Here is a 20,779-nt window from a genome sequence, read left to right on the forward strand (position 1 = left end):
GCCCACACAGTAAGAAGCAGGGCCCGGCGTCAAACAGGTGTGCCAACTTCAGCGGACATCAGAATCCCCTGGGAGACTCATTAAAACACGGACTGCTGGGTGCCATCCCCCAACTTCCCGACTCAGTCTCGGGTGCGGCCCAAGAACTTGCATTTCCCACGAGTTCCTGGAGGATCCTGATGCGGCTGGTCCGTGGCCAACCCTGGGGGCGGACGCTCCGAGCCCGTCCCGTGAACCCTCGCTGCTCACTGAGATCAACGGGCTGATGGGGGTGAGGAGGTAAGCCAGGCCAGTTAACAAGAGGCTTTGGAGATAAGGGCTGGATATTGGGTTTTTGTCTGGTTTGTTTTGTTTGTTTGGCCGCAATGCGCGGCATGTGGGATCTTAGTTCCCAGACCAAGGTGTGAACCCGCATCCCCAGCATTGGAAGTGCGGAGTCTTTACCACTGGACCACCAGGCAAGTCCCTGTTTTTGTTTTTTTTTTAAGCTTCCCCGGTGATGTTAATACCGTTCTAAAATCTAAACCATTAAGAAGAAGGCCTCCCATTTTTGGGGGGTGGGGTTCATCTGGCATCCACTCAGTACCCTCTGAGCAAGGGCTCCTACATAAGCATCACCTCTCTTCTTCACCAGCAAATCTCTACCTCAAGCTTCCATACTCTACTCTCCATTTCACGTAGCATCCGGCAGCATCCCGCCTCCTTCCCAAACCCTCTCAGGACAATCCCTGTCCTGGCCAGGTGGCCCTGCCTTTTCCCCCACAAGACCCGACTTCTGCACAACCTTGTGCACGGGGAGGTTCAGGCTGCCTCTCCCTTCTGATAACTGCGAGAGAGACACAAGCTCCAGAAAACCATCCTATTAACTAGAGGCCCCGGAAGACTCCCCAGAAGATGGTTCTAGAGTCTTGGGCTCTGCGGTGGACCCCCGACTCCAGATGAGCGCCCTCCTTCACCTGTCCACTGCCCACAGCAGGCTACACGGAGGGGGTGAAAGGCCTCCGCAGCTACGCCTGCTCACCTGGCCGGATCTGTGCCTCCTGGGTGTTCCTCATGCCTTAGGTGGTGATGGCCTTGGCGTTGACCCAGCTGTGGCACGTACCTGACGCCCTCTGTCTTTCCAATCTCCCCACCCATCTCACACGCTCATCCCGGCCCCTTCTCCCCTCTCCTCCTCCTCCACCTTTCCTGCTGAGCTGCCCTTCTCTTCTTTCTTCCTATGTTAGCTTGGGCTTTTCCCTTCTGCATTTTGGCCTTTGCCCCTCTTCCAGACGACAGATTTACGCAGACACAGGTAGCAGCAACAACTGTTCAAATTTCACAAACAGCAAAGGAGTGAGTGACGTAATTCCCCAAGGCAAGTTTAGGGCTCTGCCTTCCAGGAGCTTATTTTTACTCTAATCAGAAGTCAAAAATGCAAAGCCATAAAGATGATTGTTTTCTTTTCGAAAACGATCTATGTATTGTTAAAACAGAGTTACCACTTGACCCAGCAGTTCCATTCCTAGGTACATACTCCAGAGAAATGAAAAACATATGTCCACATAAAAACCAGCACACAAATGTTCATAGCAGCATTAGTCACAATCGCTAAATGGCAGAGACAACCCAAATGTCCATCAACTGATGAATGGATAAACAAAATGTGGCATAAGCATATAGATTAATATTTTTCAGCCATAAATCGGGATTGAGTATGAACACCTGCTTCAGCATGGATAAGCTTTGACGGCATTATGCTAAGTGAAAAAAGCTAATCACAAAAGACCACATATTGTATGATTCCATTGATATGAATGTCCAGAACAGGCAAACCTCTGGAGACAGAAAGTTTAGTGGTTGCCGAGGGCTGGAGGGTTTTGGGGGGAGGGGGATTTGGAGGGTAATAGCTAAAGGGTAGGGGGTTTCTTATTTGGGTGATGAAAACATTTTAAAATTGTGGTGATGGCTGCACAATTCTATGAATATAGTAAAAACCGTTGAATTGTACACTTTAAATGGGTGAATTATATGGTGTGTGAATTCTAACTCAAAAAGTTACTTTTAAAAGGACCCCGGTATCTCGAATACATACAGTTTGGCATTTAAGTCCCAGAACTGGGTGTCATCCGTTACCCAAGGATTGCTAGGAAGGCAGCCCGACATGATGGCGTCGTTGGACGAAAACTGCTCACTGTACTTGACGATCCTGAAAAGCAAACGGAAAGCGATTTCCTAGAAGTTCAACACCCCAGAGACCAAATCAACACTCAGGTTGATCGACCAGGCTGTCCTCCTTCAACTTGATGGATTTCGTTACATACTTGTTACTGTCTTCTTAGAAAAACGCTCTAACAGCCCTCGGGATTGGCAGGTGTTAAACAAGATCTGTCCTATTCTAGTTGTGAAATGAAACGTCGTCTCCCAAACCAGTTCTTTGTGACTTCTCTGTACCTATTTCATTAAAATACAGCCTCTTTACATTTGATCACGAGTTTTCAAAATGCAAAGCTGACTCTGTTTGCACGTGTTCACACAGGTGTCTTGGCACCATCTTGGAAGCACAAGGTCACCACGGACTCGGTGAGATTCTGTTGCCACCCTGGGGTCCACCCTTGGTCAAATAATGCCTGCGTTTGGGAACTCAGACACAGTATTCAAAACGGTGGTCTCATTGAGACAAATGTGGGCAAGAGCTAATTCCTCCTAGTCGGGTTAGACCTTCTGAGTCAACACGTGTCCTGGTATCTGGCAGTTTGGAAAAACCTGGCATGCCTTCACCCTATAGGTGGGGATTGCATCCGTAGTATACACGTAAGGCACCTGCCGCGAAGTCTGCCCACAGCCATGAGAGTACGATAGAGCAGGACCATGCCCGAGAGATACACCAGAGCTCTCGGTTTACAGTTCTGTGCAGAACTCAAGCCCCTGGGCTCCATTTCCCCCACGACCTTCTTATTCTTACCAGACCTTTTCAGCGGAGCAGCTGAAGGGAAGGGGAAAAAATGCATCCACAGGTCCAAACAGTGTAATGACGTCAAAATTATGGTAATGAGGCTCTGAGACAAATAAAACTTGGAAGGTGGGCCTGCGGAGTATCCAGTGTAGCCTTCCAACCTCCTCTAATGGACTTTCTATTTGGTTTCACGGAACTGGGTTTCTGGAACATCAGAGTAGATGGGTCTGACTTTATCACAGAACAATGAGTATCATTATACCCCAAAGCGAGCGCCCACCAAGCACCCGGGTGCAGACCCACCTGTGACTCAGCGGCCACAGACAGAAGTCACTGCAAAAGGTGGGTGAGGTCAGGGCATGTATCTTCAGGCAGGTGGTAGTTTTGCAAACTAGGGGTTTGGGAGGATGTCAAAAGATACTTGAAGATTTTTACAAGAGCCTAACCCTAACCGCATTGGAAGAAAGGCACTGGACAAAACACAGTATCTCCCACCCCGATGGGTACCTGTGGTCAGAATAAATGAATAGTCACGTTGTGTGTCCCCAGAAATCAGCCAAGTCCATTTTCAAGTGTGCAGGAAAATCGCAGAGCTAGAAAGGTGATCCTCCAAGGAATTCCACATTTTGAAAGGGTAATTGCTTACATTTGGGGGGCACTAAACCTTTTCATGTCTTCCAAATAATGCCCTCTGGGAGACTGGATCAAAGTAGCCTGAATGTTCAAGGATCAAACATAAATTTCCAGTTTCTCCCAATGGGATTTTAAATCAAACATTAACAACGGATACTTATCAGTACATTGAACTGCAGAATCCAGCCGGTGGACTTTTGACTCTTCCCACTTTCCCATCCACACAGACAGGCTTGTCTAGGGCCTCACCCAACCCTGATTTTGCCTAGCCCGAGACCTGGAGACTAGCACTGAGTGAAGAACTAGGCACTAAACCCCCAAGAGACTGCTTTTGTCCCTCTGAGTCCTTCAGGCTCTTACGTCAACCTATGACTTGTCAAGGTCACCTTGAAGCAGTTCTCCTCCTGCCTAACTATCATGCAAACCTCACCAAGACCAACAAAACAGGGACATACCCGCCAAGGGACACGGAAGACTTCACCGTGGACCTCATTAAGGCCTGTCGGTAATACATGATCTGGAAGAGACACAGTTGTTAGATGTCCAACTGCCCCACTGGGGTGTCGCCAACGCCGACAAATACATATTGCTCCAAACCAGAAGCCACGTCCCCAGCAAAGCACCCCGTTCCGTTCCCGCAAGCCGGCCACCCCAGGACCAGCAGGGCTCAGGTCTGCAGCAGATGGGTGGCCCCCATGCCTCCTTCACTCATCTCATCGTGTGTTAGTCTCAGAAAAGGCACCAACTGGGAAAAAAAAAGTTCTAAGGTGCGTTCAAGTGAGACATGGGATAGACACAGAAGCTTAGCTTTTCCCCCAAATGCCTCTGACTCAAGAAGCAGACCTAACTAACCTCACGACCAACACTCCCCAGGGCTCTCTGTCTTGCACCCCGGATACAAGATTTGCCAACACAGGTAGCCTGTCACCCTGGACAGATGCTGAGCGGCCCCATAACGGTAGCAGCAGGGTGCTGCACCTGCCCCACGTCCCTCAGATCTGAGCCTCCAGAGGGCATTTCACAGCCTGAGCATCAGCCCCATCCAGATCTTACACGAGACGCTTTGGCATTCTGTGCTGTCCATTAATCGGGAAACAACTGTTTGAACGTCACACATGGTTTTCATTTCATCACTGAGTGCAGAGCAAGAAGCCAAAGTACATATAATTTGTTAAGAGGATTAAAAATCAGACTTCCCTTGAAACTGGGAGACTAATTACCTCTTTTCTGACAGAAACCACTGTTTGTTTCTGTAAAACAAAGAAGCAAAAACCGTTAAACAGATGTCATGAAATCATTACAGTCCAATAACCCATTTGAAAAATAAAAACCCTTCCCCGAGAGGAAACTGCCCATCTCTTTTGACTTAAAAGATAGAATTTCCCCATCACCACCCCTTCCACCCTATTCTACACAACTACTAGAGAATAAGATCAACTAAGAGGTTTGGTGAGGGAAGGGGATGCTTTACCACTGTAACTTTATCCTACTCTCCTAAAAGCCAAGATGAATTGAAGACTAAGTTTGGGATTGCTCCCAACCCACCGTAGCGCCTACAGAACGTCTGAAATGGAATGGGGGAGGGGGGGAAACTAGCAACTTGACCAATACCATATGTTGCGGGGGGAAAGCCACGCTGTCAAAAACAAAGCACACAATTAAAAGACTCAAGAGAAGCCTCCACTGCAAGCTGAGTCCAAGAGCTGAGCTGTAACGTGGAAGAGTTCACACCGGGCCCTATCCTCTCTGAAACCGCTGAAGCAAGTTCGCGTCCTCTCTCTGGACTTTTCCAGTCATAGCCAAGGAAGGAGGGCTCCAAGAGGGGCTCCATGTTTAGGGTCTTGGAAGCTCCTGGAAACCATTCAGACCTGTCTCCTACTAAACTCTCCTACCATCTGACATGCTTCCCTGGTACCACCTGTCTGCCCCATGCAACTCTTGGAGGCTGGGCACGGTGGGTGATTCCAATTCAGTTTTCCTAGGTCTGGTCCAGGGGCTGCCTGGTGCTGACTCTTATACTTGAAGCTGAGCATCTAATTGCTGGCTGCTAAAACCCATGCTGCTGAGTGCCGCCAGGTTTGTGCTTGAAATAGAGTCAGAAGTCCAAGGAGGACACGACCTCCCTTAGCCAGTTAGTAAAATAAGTACTGGACCAGAGCCCATTAACAAGGAATGAAGGAAGGTCTGATCTGGAACGTCATACGCAAGTCTCTCCCTTCTAATCCACGCTGGGTTTCATTTTGCATCCTTAGATTGTTTTTATGTGCTTGCTTTTCGCAGGAAATCCTTCTTCCTGGGTGGGGTAGGGAGAGTTAACTCAGAAAGGTAATGCTCAGATAGGCCTCTCTAATCTGCCGCACCCCCCCCCAAACTTCCTTCTTCATAGCACTGATCACAGTATAATTAGATATTTGTTTGTGTGACTCTTTGTTTAATCTATGTATCACCCATTAAGCACCATTAAGAGCAGGAAGGCCATGTTTATCTTCCTGAGCATAATGTATGGCACAGAGTAGGTGCTCATTAAATGTCAAACAAATGATGACTGCAGTGTGCTTGGAGGCCTAGAAAAATGGAGATGTATTTTAAGGTTAACAGAATATTTTTCCACTTAAAAAATTGAGAACACCCCCCAAATATTTTGGCAATCACACTGATTTTCTGTTCCAATTCTCTAACAGCCCTAACATAGGGCTGTTTTAGAAGACACATGTTTCAGGTAGAAAAGAACCCTGGGGTCAGAGTAGGGAAGCTGGACTTTCGTGTAATAATAACCACCAAGCAATAGTACAAAGCAATTTACACCTCTCTGAGCCCTTACAGAGTTTGAGGGAGGAAGGTTTTATTTTTCTGATTTTCAGCTGAGGAAACCAAGGCCCTGACATCTCCTGGTCAGTAACCGGCTGAGGCAGTATTCAAACCCAGATCTGCCCTTTGCAAAGCCGAGGAGTGATCCAGGAAAGACAGAAAATGATCTGCTCTCTTCACCAATGCCTTCCTCCTTGCCCTGAAGCTGAGGATACCGCCGAACTAAATGTCTTCTCTGTCCGGCCATTTAGTTTAAAATTAAAACAAAAAAGAGTGCTAGGGCCCCAATCACCAGAGGAAGCACACACACAGAAGACACTCTGTAATTAACACTAGTGATGGGAAAACACACTCCCAGCTAGAAGGGAAATAAGATCTGGGGACCTAAAGCACAGCATGGTGACTATAATTAATGATACTTGGGAGCTGGTCAGAAAGTAGAGCTTAACTGTCACCACCACAAAAATCGCAATTACGTCAGGGGATGGAGGTGTTACCTCACCTTCTTGGCGGTAATCATTCTGCAATATCTACATGCATCTAATCACACACTGTACACCTGAAACCTACATATGTCATGCGCCAATGATACTTCAATGAAGCTGGAGTCCGGAAGCACGAACATTGGTATAAAGATGGCAATTGTACTATCAAGCAGGCACCATCACAAACACCCTCCTTCGAAGCGCCCAGGCCCCAGGATGAGCCACCCTGTGGGCCACTGTCCTCTGGCCTCGGGGACCCTGCGTGCACGAATACAGACAAGACAGGCAGACTCTCAGCCTGTCCGATGGTCTCTGGGCTCCCCGGGGAGCTGTGCTTGCAAACCGGTCACCAGCACACTCATTTCCAGTCTACTTAGCGTGGTCTGACTTCGGCTTAATACCTTTATTTCTGGGGTCATTATCTCCAGCTTCGGGGTTTTAACATTTGTATATTTTAAGTCCCTTCTTGACTTTGCTATCCGTTTAGGGCTCTGTGTCGAAGGTGTGCTTTGCTGTGGGTTTCCTGAGTCCCCAGATTACCAGCTGTCTCCTGGGAATCCGACTGCAGTGGATTTGATTGAGTCTAAGAGTTTGCCCACCTCCACCCTGGATTGTCCGTGCGGATTTCAGCATTTCTAGCTTTAAAAACAGCTGTCCAGGGACTTCCCTGGTGGTGTGGTGGTTAAGACTCCACACTCCCAATGCAGGGGGCCTGGGTTCGATCCCTGGTCAGGGAACTAGATCCCGCATGCACGCCTCAACTAAGAGTTCGCATGCTACAACTAAGGAGCCCGTGAGCCATGACTAAGGAGCCCACCTGCCGCAACTAAAGACCCAGTGCTACCAAGTAAATACTAAAAAAAAAAAAAAAAAAAAAAGCTGTACATAAGATCTGCCTCCTGTGGATTGACATATAGGGTATCTCTGTGCTTTTAGGAGTGCATGTGTATCTGGGCAGTGAGGGAGAGGGAGCTGGACTTTTCTGAAAGCCGGAGAGAGAATTTGATGGGGGTGGGAGTCGTTATAAGAAAGAGTATCAACTTTGGGGTCAGAAAGGTCAAAATCCCTGTTCTGTCACTAATCGGTGACCTGACTTTGGATGACTTATTTGGCATCTCAAAGCCTCTGTCTTCTCATTCGTAAAAGGGAATAGAAAAGGGGGGATTAAATGACAGAATCCTTAAGTGACTGGCATGAGGCGGGGACTCAACGTACCCTGGCTACTGATTAAGGTTCAGATACTGCTGCTGAGAAGATACAGGGTACGGCATTAGCCCCAACTACGAGATAAAATACAGGATGCCCAGGCAATACCGGGGACATAGTCACGCCAACAAAAGTTATTCGCTGCTTATGTGAAATTTAAATTTAACTGGGCATCCTGTATTTTACTCGCTAAACCTCACAAACCTACTTTCAATATGATTATTACCTAGCCAAAGGCCATAAGAAACATTAAAGTGCAGTTATTAAAAAATACACACACACACACACACACACACTTCTAAGCAATTCAAAGAAAGCCACCTCATGGTAAAATAAGAAGTAAACATTTGTCGCACCTTGGAAGGCATGCACAAACCCCGGCTTTCTCAGCAGCTGGTCCACCTGGGATGAAGTCACTTCTTTATCCTTCATCCCAGTGACACATTTCACTACAACAGGAACACTCCGCCTAAGGAATTGTCAAATACTCTGCATTCTTGGGATTCTGACTTATGATTTTTCACTTGCAGAGTTGCCCAAATAGGGACGCATCCAGATCTTGTTTACACAGCTCTGCAGCCAGCTTGCTGGCCCTGAAACCCAGATGCAGGCTGCAGACGACTGTCACAGGGCAGGAGGGGTCAAGCCCATGCCCTGGGAGACCCTGGAGTGACAGTGGACAGAGGCGCGGGAGCCCCAGAGAGGGGTGAGCAGGGACCCTGGGGTCAGGCAGCCAGGCAGGAATCTGTGTAAACAGGGCTGAGAGCCGGGCAAGCCATGGAGTGAGACGCAAGGTGGGGAGAACCACAGGGAATCGGGGAACACAGGCCTTGAGAGCAGAGAAAGGGTCAAAAGCCAGAAACCAGGAAATCCGGGAACTGAGGCGCTTATCGCAAAGCAGACAGGAAAGAGATGGGGGCAGCCGGCCAGCCAAGGGGCCGAGAATCCGAGGCTGTGAGCATCCGAAGGAGGTCTGTCCTGCCATGTCCTTCCCGATCAGGTCGGGGGGGAATGACCACACAGCTTCTAGGGCCCAAGGCAAGATGAAAATGTCCGGCCCCTGGTCCGAAAAAGTAGTAAGAATTCTAAGACAGCAGAACATCAAGGCAAGTGCGGGCCTGCTGAGCGTGGAGCTGGGGGCCTGAGCACAGGCCGTCTGCTCCTGAAAGGGGCCCTGGGTGCAGCACCGAAGGGTGCGGTCGGGGAGCAGAGGTGGTACCCAGAGGCCCTAAAGGTCCCCGTGGCTGGCCCAGCCTGGGCAAACGGCTCAATCTGTCTGTTTCCGTTTTGTCCTCTGAAAAAGGGAACTTATATAAGCCTCAGTTCCCAAGCTGCTGGGAGAAGGTAATAAAATCCAGCGAAGCTTCTAGAAGCTGCGTGACGGACATCAGGGCACGTCAGCAGGACACGGAGTGGGCTCAGGGGCCCGTCCGCTGGGGCACAAACCCCAGCTTCACCGTCTCCGACGTGTGACTCGGATACGTTGCCTGGTCCCTCGGCCTGTCTCAACTGTGGAGCAGAGATGCTAGAGCTTCTACCTCGTGAGCTGCTGAATCTGCAGAGCCCTGACCAGGGGTGAAGCGACTGGCCCCGTGGCCGGCACACAGGGAGCTGTGGGCAAGCCTCAGCCCTCCCCCCACTACCACCGGTCACACAGGAGCCCCAGGAAGGCAGCCGTTTGTCCCCAGCTGGGGGGAACACACGGCGGGCGGGGTTATCGCTCACGGAGGGCTCCAGGCCGGGGCTCTGCAGAGCACAGAACTTACGTCTGCGTAGCCACACTTCTGTCCTTCGCCCAAAGGCCGGTGTGGCCGCCAGCGTAAACAGTGCTGTTCTCGGCAGCCGTTGGAGGAACCAGGCAGGGGTGTGGACACTGGTGTGTACCTGCCTCCCCCCCACCCCCAGCCGGGGCAGAAGGATGAGAAGCGAGAAGGACAAGAAGGAAACTGGCGAGGGACAGTCCCCCAAGCAGGGTCGAGGGCCTGCAGACCCCATAAATGCTCTCTGGCAGCAGGGAGACGGTTGTAATGATAGTGAAAGCTGCTGTGTACACGTCGGATTCTGTTCCAGACACTTCACATAAATGACCTCACTGAGGCCCCTGAAGAAGGAACTATTCTTATTCCCATTTTATAGATGAGAAAACTGAGGCTTTGAGAGCTCAAGAGCTTGTCCAAGGTCACAGCTCCAGAGGGTGGCGGAGCTGTAGTCACTCTGGTGTCAGAGCTCCCTCGAGCACACAGCACTGGCCCTCGTCACAAAATGACCCTGGTGACCCTGTCGGGGTCGGGGAGGGAGGGCCGGCCCCGGGCACTGCTGCCCACAGCAGGCTGGGGCCCGGCCACCACTCAGCCCCTCCCTGCAGGGCCAAATCCTCTCTGAGATAACGGGAAGGTGGCCCCCCACCTCCAGACATCAGGACTGAGAGAGGACACGCTCCCTACGTGTCACCCTGGCTCTGGCTGGCTCCTCCCAGGGCTGGGTGCCCAGCGGCCAGCGGCCGTCAGCTCGAGGAAGTGGGTCACCCAGGGTCGTGGACACCTGCCAACCCCACAGCCTCCTTCCTGTGCTCGATGGTGTTTATGGCTCTTGGATCATTTGCCCCTGTTTAAGGAAAAAAGAGATCTTTTCAAGAATTTACGAATTCTTGGAAATAGGCCATCTCTTCAAACCGGCACTGAGAGATCTTCTCTGATCGAGGCAGCAATCCGACACCTCTGCACCCCAAGGCCTCCTGGACACACGCCCCGTCCTCCGGACCCTCTCCTCTCAGGCCAGATAAACAGGGGACACTGGGTCCCACTGTGGGGAAGGTCACACAGGTAAAGCCCAGCCCCTAACAGCTGGCTGTGACCCGCGCTGGCCGAGAGGAGGACGGAGGGAGGATTACGGTTCTTTGTTCTTCTTGATGCACCAGCCAGAGTGCAGACAGGAGAAAGAGAGCTGGTGGGAGAGAGACACAGAAGACAGAGCGTAAACGGCAGTGACAGCACCCCGGTCACACAGCGCCGCGGCCGCAGCCTCACCCCCGGCCCGTGTGCGGACCCCGGGCTGAGAGCATGGCCCACGTCTGCCAGGAAAGGGGCTCGGAGAGCAGGAGGCATCTCGGCCCCGAGCCTGCCCGCCAGGGAGCCTGGATACACCTCCTCGGCGGCGGGGCCTGGCCGCCCTCCTGGGAAGGCACCCCAGAGAGCGCCCGACCTGGGAAGGCACCCCAGAGAGCGCCTGAGAGGAGGCAGCTCACTCAGCATCTGCACCGTCCTGCCAGGGCTGAAGCTAGAGATCCCGCCCCAGCACGCACGTGCGCACACACACGTGCACAGGCGCGCACACGGACACGTGCATACACGCACCTACACACACAGACGCGCGCCACACAGACACGTGCATACACGCACATACACACACAGACGCGCGCCACACAGACACATGCATACACGCACATACACACACAGACAGACGCGCGCACACACACACACACATACACACACACAAATAGACACACACACACAGACTCACGCACAGACACATGCATACACGCACATACACACAGACGCGGACACACACAAACACACACATACACACACACAAATACACATACACAGGCGTGCACACAGAGACACAGACACACACATACACGCACATACACACACAGACACATACATACACATACATACACACACAAGACACACACATAGACACACACACACAGACACACACACACACGTACACAGACGCAGACACATACACACACATACACGCGCACACACACATATACACAGACACACACACACAGCAGCGCCTGGTCAGAGCGAGTGATGGGCCGTCCCCCTCCACCCTCCCCTCCTCCACACCACAGAGCTTTCCAGAGCTGCCTGACCCATAATAACTGCACATCTTCCAGCCCGGTTCAGTATTTTCCTTGATGACTCTGTTTCCTTGGTAACCAAGCCTGACAAGGCCCCGGCAATTATCTGTTATCTGACGAGGGGAACGTAGGAAAGGCCGCTGAAGGCTGACAGTGCCAAGCGTGCATCAAAGGAAGGGTGACTCTGAATTACGGATGAGGGGCCCAGCAACGTCCCCGGGGATGCCCTCTGGGGACGCGACGTCCCCTCCAGGTGGACTCCAGCCGAAACCTGGGCCTCTGGCCCACACACTGGGGGGGGGTCCCCAAAGCCATCCTGAGCTCCAGGCCCCGGTGGGCAGCGTACACAAGTCAGAGCCTCCCAGCCAGCTTTCGCGTGCTCCTTCCTCTTGCCCCTCCGACTTCCTTCCTCCTCCTTTCCGGGCCCACCCCCCACCCCCCGGCTCCCGCCCAGGGCTTTAGGCACTGGCTCACGGATGACACACTAGGCTAACAAGGCCCCTGACCCCTTGCTGCCCAAAGACAACGGTAGACAGAAAGCAAGGAAACCATCTACCGCTAGTTTACGTGGGTTTAGGCTGGTTTACTGACAGCTGTGGTTCTCAGCTGGGGCAATCTTGGCCCCCCAGGGGGCACCGGACAAAGTCTGGAGACACTTTTGATAGTTGGGACTGAGGGGCAGGCAGGGAAAGGCGCGGAGCTACTGGCCTCCAGGGCGTGGAGGCCAGGTATGCTGCCGAACACTCCACAGTGCACAGGACAGCCCCCAGGGCACGGTCTGGCCCCAAGTAACAGTGCCACGGTCGGGAAACCCTAACCGGGTGCCCACTCTTTCAGCAGCTTCTGCACCACCTTTCTTTAAATAAAAACCCGTCTTAGGAAATCGGCCATCCATCATCAAAGGTGGCCTACTGGGGGAAAAGGGTCCTTTTAAAATAAAAAGCACAGGAGAATCTTTGCAAAGATCCCACCCAACGAGATGCAAAAGAAATTGGGACAGTCCAGGTCCGGTCACGTGGATTAAGGTTTAAACCCAAAGTTGATTCAAGGGTTGTGAGCCTGTGGCCTACAGACTTCGGGGCGGGGGAGGGGGGACTGGCGGAAATTGTGTGCGAAATGCCTGTCTGTGCATCTCTGGGTGAAATGGGTTCATAACTTTCATCAGGTTTTCAAAGGGGGAAGTGACTCAGAAAAGTCTGAAAACCAACCATCTAGATCCCATTGGCTCTGACCTGCACGCTGCCAACTCCGGTCTCTCTTGATCAGAACCCCTGCCACGGCCTCCCTGCTCTGATACCACACAGCCCATAGGCCTCCCCTCTTTGGCAGTCTCAAAGGGGAGGTACCAGTGACCCACAGACACAAACAGACAACAGACATGTGGACACCTTCCCAGCCTGAGACCCTGACCTAGGCCCCGCCCAACGTATGCAGCAGAGACCTACCTGTTTTACCTGATCTTCATTTGGATTGGTCACTCGGTCCAGGCCATAGTCCAGCACGTCATTCATTCCCGGCTGAGTGGGAAAACAAAAACAAAAACAACATAAGAACCACCGCTGGGAGAGTCTCCAGTTTCTGATTAACTTTGGATCTTGGTCAAGCTGCCAATCGTGAGACCAAGCTGAGGGCCGTGGTCCAGCCTGTGGGGAGCTACAGGGGTGTGCACGATTCTCCAGGCGAGCTGGTGAGTTTCATGGGGCTATTCCACCACCACAGCATCCCCAGAGCCTAAAACAGAGGGATGGAGAGAGGGATGGAGGGAGGGAGGATGGATGGATGGATGGAGGGTGGGTAGGTGGGTAGGTGGATGGATGGATGGATAAGTGATGGATGGATGGATGGATGGAGGGTGGGTAGGTGGATGGATGGATGGATGGATAAGTGATGGATGGATGGACGGATGAGGGGTGGGTAGGGGAATGAATGGATGGATGGATGGATGGATGGATGGATGGAGGGTGGGTAGGTGGGTAGGTGGATGGATGGATGGATAAGTGATGGATGGATGGATGGATGGAGGGTGGGTAGGTGGATGGATGGATGGATGGATAAGTGATGGATGGATGGATGGATGAGGGGTGGGTAGGGGGATGGATGAATGAGTGGGTGGGTGCACAGATGGATAAACAACATGCAAACTCAATCAGAGTTCCCTGGGATTAGCACATGGGACTCCCGACTCCCTTCCCGCTCTACAGTTCATTGTGTTGGAGAGTCCAGGCTTCCGTCAGGCACCCAGAGTTTCCAATCCCGGTTCTGCCACTTCCCAGCTGTGAGGAAGATCTTGGAAACCACTTCTCCTCTCTGCCCTTCCCACCCCTGAGAACTGCAGACGATCCCTCCTGCCTGTCAGGTTCCTGTGAGGATTTAGCACGATGGAGTACGGAGCTCTCAGCAGAGCGTCCCTGTTACCAAGCAAAGGCTGTGTTCATCGTAGGATCACGTGTGTGAACACCTGGCCCAAAGCCGGCCTCAGCGTCTGTCTGTCTCCCTCAGGCAGCCACCTCCCCAGCCAGTCCTGCTCCGTCTCTCAGTCCCTCGGGGCCAGCAATTCGGGTCTTCCACCTCCTCTGTCTGTCTGGTGCGGGCACCCGTCTGGGACAAAGAAATCCCCCCAGGGTGACGGAAGACAAACATCACACACGCACACTCGCATACTCTCACACTACTCACACGTACACACTCACTCTCACGCTCAAAGACTCGCTCACGTGCACACACCCCCTCCCACTCACAACTCACATCATCACTCTTTCGCACTCTCACAGGTATGCACTCACGCTCGAACACAGGCACATGTGCTCACGTCTGCAGCTCACACACGTATGTCCCGGCACAGTCACACACACACACACACACGCACACACACATGCTCCCCCCAGGCCCACGCCCTCGGGGCCCCTGCCCCCCAGCAGGCCCTCCAGCCTCAGGGGCTTCCGCGCAGTCGTCTGCTCGCGTCTTGGGCCCCTTCTCCAACTCTTTGCTCTGAACTTGATCCACACTCTGATGTGAATTCAGCTGCTGCACGGTGCACCTGTGTAATCGGCGCAGGACCCTGAGCCGGAGCCGCCCGGCGGGCCTTGTCCTGCCGGCCGGTCCCCGCCGGCCCCTCCTCATCTCTCAGCCGCTCCCATCCAGCTGCAGTCCCACCCCGGGGCCCTGCCTTCAGACCTCTGCATGGGGCTGCCTTTCTCCTGCTGCTGTTTTGGGAGACTCCCAGGCTGCATTCGCTCATGCACTCATTCATTCATTCACTCATTCCCCTACCCACTCATTCATTCACTCACACACTCATTCATTCATTCACTCATTCCCTTACCCACTCATTCATTCACTCACGCACTCACTCATTCACTCACTCATTCCCTTATCCACTCATTCATTCCCTCACGCACTCATTCATTCATTCACTCATTCCCTTATCCACTCATTCATTCACTCACGCACTCATTCATTCATTCACTCATTCCCTTATCCACTTATTCATTCACTCATGTACTCACTCATTCATCATTCACTCATTCATTCAGGCATGCATTCATTCACCCACTCATGCACTCATTCACTCATGCACTCACTCATTCATCCATTCACTCATTCATCCATCCACTCATTCCTTCATCCACTCATTCACCAGGTAGCATGGGGGTCTCTGCTCTCCACAACGGTCACCAGAGCCACCGCTAACACAGTTTCTGGGATGCAAGAGGCAGCCGGAACGCAGATACCGCAGAGCTGACCATCAGCGCACAGGACACAAGGGCCACGGTGGCCTGGCGGTGGGCTGTCAGCAGACAGGGAGCCGTGCAGCCGCGTGCAGCCCGGGCCAAGTGCAGGAAGCCCCGCCTGCCCAGAGACGCCAAGCCCACCACCACCACCTCCAGCCGGAGGAAGTGTGAACGCCAGGGCGTGGTGCCCGAGAACATCCCTGACGCGAAAGCCAAAGAGACAATTTGCTAACGGCTCCTTAACTCAGGTTGGGAAAGGACCCTCGTACCCCCAAGGTCTGCTCACGAGGAGGGGACAGTCCCAGAGCCAGGGCCAGGGTGGGCGCCGGTGCCACGTCCCGGTGACACGTGGCTGCACCACATCCCTCCCGTCCCTTGTCTTGTTCTCTCCTCTTCTCACCGTCACTCTCTCCCCTAATGTACAGTTTGGACCTTTCTGGTGCGCGGCACAGAAAACAAATAACAAATAAAACACCAGATAGTTTTAAAAACAAAACAGGGGACAGAGAGAGAGATGAGGTTGACGCAGGGAGAGACAGAACTGGAGGGAAGGGCTGGAGGAGCCTGACCTTGGCGTGAACGTTGCTTCCGCGGAGAGCTGGTCCCAGACCCCGGATCTGAAGCAGGACCCCGCCCCTCACAGCTGTCCCCGCATCCGCACAGGACACATTCGCTGTGCAGCAGTTCTAGTCTCAGACCCTCCACCAGACTGTAAGCTCCCTGAGGGCCACGTCTGTCTCGGCTCCCAGGGCAAAGACCTCCATTGCCTCCTAAGCCCCGGCACAGGGTGGAAATTCACAAAACAGATGTTCGGGGTTTTTTTCTTAATTTGGATCAGAGTCAATGGACTCTCCCATCCTGTTTTAATGGTAAAACGTTGTATGTCAGACCACTTCCCCAGGTTCACAAATGGCCTTCGAAAATATTATTTTCATAGTGTCACAGCGTTCAGTCATGGAGCTGTAACTTAATTTACTTTGCCCCTCTCTGGACATTCAGTTCAACCTCAGCGGGAAGTGGAGGACAGGTATCCTCTCGGGTGAGTGTCTGCACTTGTGGTTGAAACAAAGGCCGTTCAGCTCGACGCTCAGACCAGCAACCGCCCGACTTAGAGCACACGTGCCACAGGCCGCCTCTGTCCCCAGACCACACCCTCCTTGTACCCATGGTCCACGTGTCAGCGGCCTGTATCCTGGGGAGACACGGATGCCACAGCAATGATGCACGGGAGGCCCCAAGATGACTTTTCTAAAGAAACCGTTTCTCCTTCTGTTCGTTTACACACAATGAACTGTTGTTTGCATCGTGCCCAGACCTGTACCCTGTTCCACTGGGGAAAAATGTGAGAGGAACCTCGTTTTTCTTCATGATAGGATGCCCCCCACTCCCTGAATCCATCCCCCCTCGCTGTGCCCCTCACACTGAGGTCTCAGCTCCGGGAGGGCGTGGCTCACCAGGGTCAGCAGTTTGGACTTGGAGCTGCTTGAGCTGAGAGAGGGGCCCACCCGTGGGTGCACCTTCCATGGCAGCAGCGTGTCAGACAGAGGTGTGTTCACGTCCCAGCGCTGCCCAGGCCGCTGCAGCTTCCTGAGCCTCAATGTCCCCACCTGAACGACGGGGCAATGACACCCCTATGTCACAGCATTTCCGTCAGGTCCATGGGATCAGCCAGGCACTTAAGCCAGAGCTTAACCCAGGCACGTGGCAGGTGCTCAGCGGCCTTCAGCAGTTACCTCACGCCCAGCGCCCGGCTCCTCGGCTGGTGCAGACTCAGGGCCCCAGGAAGGTTTCGCAGATTCAGGGACAGACCAGCGAACAGGGGATGAATCTGCTCAGTAAGTACGGCAGCTGGCTACAGTCACCCCACCCAGCCTAATGCTTTGTCTGCCCGGCTGGCTTCCTCCCGCCCAGCTGACAGTGTGTCTGGGGCCCCTGGAGACGGTCTGACAGCCCCCAAGCGCCTGGGCTGCTGGGTTGTCAGTCAGATTGCTCAGTTTCCAGCCGAGACAGACCTCAAACCGGATGCTCTTCACACAGGACACGTCCCTCATCCTGACGCTCTTGGGCCACCGAGAGGCTGAAGGTTTTACGAAAGTCAGGGAGAGAAGGAGCCAGGGCCACCCGGGCCCGTCCCCGACTCCTGGTCCGGTCTTGGGTGAGGGGATCGGCGGTGAGAGGGCCGGGGCGGGGAGAGAGGCTTTGTGTCCGGGGAGCTTCATGTCTGCTCCAAGCACATCAGGCCTCCTTCTGAACGTGGGCTCCCCAGTGCCGCCAGTGAGGGACAGGCACCTCTGAACCCTGCACCATGTGCATGACAGTGGCAGCAACCACGTGATGCTCTAGTGACCAAGGAGGTGACAAAAGACCCTAAACGCACAACATCACGTGACACTGTCATCGGAGGCAAAGGAGCATGGAGACCAGGAGGGAAGGCTCTGCAGTCTGTGGGTCCAGGTCCCCTGGCGCTCACTCACTGGCTGTCACTGGCAAGTCAGCAGCAGCCCTGGGCCTCTGCTTTCTCATCAGCAAAACGGGACTAATTACGTGGCCTCTCAGGTAGGGCCGCAGAGGTGGAACGAGAAAGTGCAGAACGATGCTTGGCGCACAGCCCGGGGCACCGTAAGGTCTCCACTCAGGTCTGCGGTGACGGTGACCGTGACAACGGAGGTGATGGAGGTGGAGGAAGTGGGGACCATGGGGGAGGTGGTAGTAGAAGCCATTGCCAGGGACACACTGTTGAACGTCTGTGCTTCTGCATCACACAGGGAAGAGCCACTCGGCCACCTGCCTGGCGTCGGGGCTGAGAGCTGCCCCAGGAGGCCTGAGAACAACACGGATAATCTGCTTCTCGTCGTGTCCCTGTAGACCTCCTGGCTGCAGGGACAGAGGGGAGGGGAGGGTCCCAGGGCAGATCGCGTGCACAGTCAGACTCTGTCGCCTGGCAAGGGATGCAGGCACACGGGCATCCCACAGCATGGAGTCTCCACACGTGATACGGAGGCCGTTTTCCATCCTACAAGGAGCAGGACTGCCTCGGTCACGGGTGCCGCAGGGCACCAGCGCCCCTTACCATCTGAGAGGCTTATCCACAATTCGCCATTCTCCTCACCAAGGGTCCCCCCCCTTCAGGATCAGATGACAATATGGGCTGAGCAAGGCCTGGCTCCCTCTCACACAAAGATCTCACTCCTGCGCTACCAGCGGGACGGCGGGTGTGGGCTCTGACCTCCGGGACCCTGTGCTCAGTCAACCAGCCTTCCGCTCAGGCCCCCAGGGACCTGGGTCGGGCGTCAGCCAAGTGGTCTAGCTGGAGGAGGTGCCCTGAAACAAAGCAAAACCAAACACGCCTCAACCCCAGGGCCTTAACCTCGGCAACAAGGCATCCAAACCAATGCCCTCGCAGCTGGAACACCTTATGGGCTGCCTGTCTTGAATGCAGAAAGAAAAGTAGCAAAACGGCCCAAATCTGATGGGCTCCAAGTTCAAAACTCCAGAAGCTTTGGCCCCGTGAGGGACGCAGTTCGCTCTCTGGTTCTGAGAACTTGGTTCCTGGCCAGGCAAGAAAACTGAAGGAGAAAGAGGAGAAACGTGTGTTCCGAATGCTCCACTTTGCAGAATTCCTTCCACATCTCCCACCTCCAGTGCCCGGGAGGCAGCACACGGGTCTGACGCAGGAGGGAACCGAGGCGGCACAGGTCCCCACGGTGGGTGGCGGTTACAGCCTGCTTCTCCGCGCTGGAGATGTGGCTTCCCTCCCAAGTAATGAGCTGCTACAAGTCACATCTCATATGTACAGCTTGTGCCTCTAGGCCACCTAACGTCCCAAAGCCAGAGATGCCATATGTTCTAAGCCATAAGGCTGAGCACACATTTATCCCCTGGCCCCCATCTCCGCCGGGGACCAGATCCAGAGAGGAAAAGGAGGGCAGCAAGAGACACACAGCATGGCCGTGGCAAGGCCGGCTTCCGGTTCCCTACACGTGTGATTTTTTCCTGCGGTGGAGCCTGTGTCCTACCTTTTTCTTCTTACATTCCTCTTCTAAGGCATCGAGTCCTAGCCCTCACACAAGGCAGACTCATTCAGGTCCCTCCGCTACGGAAATGCACTCAGTCCTAACAGCAAGGGATGGGCCACCGGCGGACTCCATCCAGATGGTGAATTTCCTCTTCCAGCCAGAGGCCCTTGGATGTTAATCAACACTGAGCAGCAACTCCTGCAGATTCAATTCTAGCTCCAGGCAGAGATGAGCCACAAAAGGGGGATGGGGAGTAAGGTTGGGAGTGGTCAGGCGCAAGAAGAGATGGGTGAAACCAGGGAGGATGGCACTCACGGGGCATCGGTGGACCAGCCAATACGCCTTCTCCTGGCAATCCAGTGCGTACCTGTCCGCTTTCTTCCTTTCCTTTCCAGCCCTGAAAAGCCAAAAGCCACGTTAAAGGCCAGTAAGGTTTTGCATCTTTTGCTCACTGATGGACACCCTTCCTGCTGGACTGCATTCCGGACCACTCTCCCAATCTGCCCAAATAATCTGTGCTTTTGCCATAATGAGAATAATGAAAATAGCGAACATTAATATCATACTTATGTGCTAAATACCCTGCTAAATACTTTTATACATATTAACTCGGATCCTCCCAGTGAGCAATTCTCAATTTGCAGTTCAGGGGCTGAAGCACAGAGAGGTTGAATGTCCCACTGAGGGTCATGCTGTCACCAGGGGGCAGAGGTGGGACCTGAACCAGGAATCTGGTCCCAGAGTCCAGCTCCCCCTGAGAGCACCAGCGTGAGATGCGATCGTGCCACCGTGATCAGACCACCTCCACCAGCGTCTCCAATGGAGTGAGCGTGGATGGCATTCTGGGCCCACCTGGCTTCCGGATCTTTCCCTGCTCTGATAAACAACATAATCAACACCTGAGTCAGGAGGCAACGGCAATGCCAGAGCCTGGGATGGGGAAAACGCGGGCTCTGGGGAGTTCTGGTTTCTCCCTGTCAGTTCCACTCTGTCACTTCAAAGAGTTCGCACCAAGTCAGGGTTTCTCTGAGCCCAGCTGATTACTGTGAAAGGTTATTCACGCTCCCTCTCATCTCCCAGTCTCCCTCTTTCCCATT

The 20,779-nt window shown here is 53.4% G+C and overlaps 1 protein-coding gene across 5 annotated transcripts in view; it reads right to left on the minus strand.

Moving 5' to 3' along the window:
- RGS9 (regulator of G protein signaling 9) overlaps nucleotides 1-20,779 on the minus strand; it is an 89,666-nt gene that overhangs the window by 20,428 nt on the left and 48,459 nt on the right. For all 5 annotated transcript variants that reach the window (XM_082441903.1, XM_082441904.1, XM_082441906.1 and 2 more), the window contains 5 exons: nucleotides 19,998-20,079; nucleotides 13,390-13,452; nucleotides 4,789-4,818; nucleotides 4,024-4,085; nucleotides 2,075-2,188 (listed from right to left, as the gene is read on the minus strand). In XM_082441903.1, the coding sequence (XP_082298029.1) occupies nucleotides 2,075-2,188; nucleotides 4,024-4,085; nucleotides 4,789-4,818; nucleotides 13,390-13,452; nucleotides 19,998-20,079 (351 nt within the window). The remainder of the gene's footprint in view (nucleotides 1-2,074; nucleotides 2,189-4,023; nucleotides 4,086-4,788; nucleotides 4,819-13,389; nucleotides 13,453-19,997; nucleotides 20,080-20,779) is intronic.

The sequence above is a fragment of the Balaenoptera physalus genome, assembly GCF_965194825.1.
Source record: "Balaenoptera physalus genome assembly, chromosome: 20".
In the NCBI taxonomy this organism is placed as follows: Eukaryota; Metazoa; Chordata; class Mammalia; order Artiodactyla; family Balaenopteridae; genus Balaenoptera; species Balaenoptera physalus.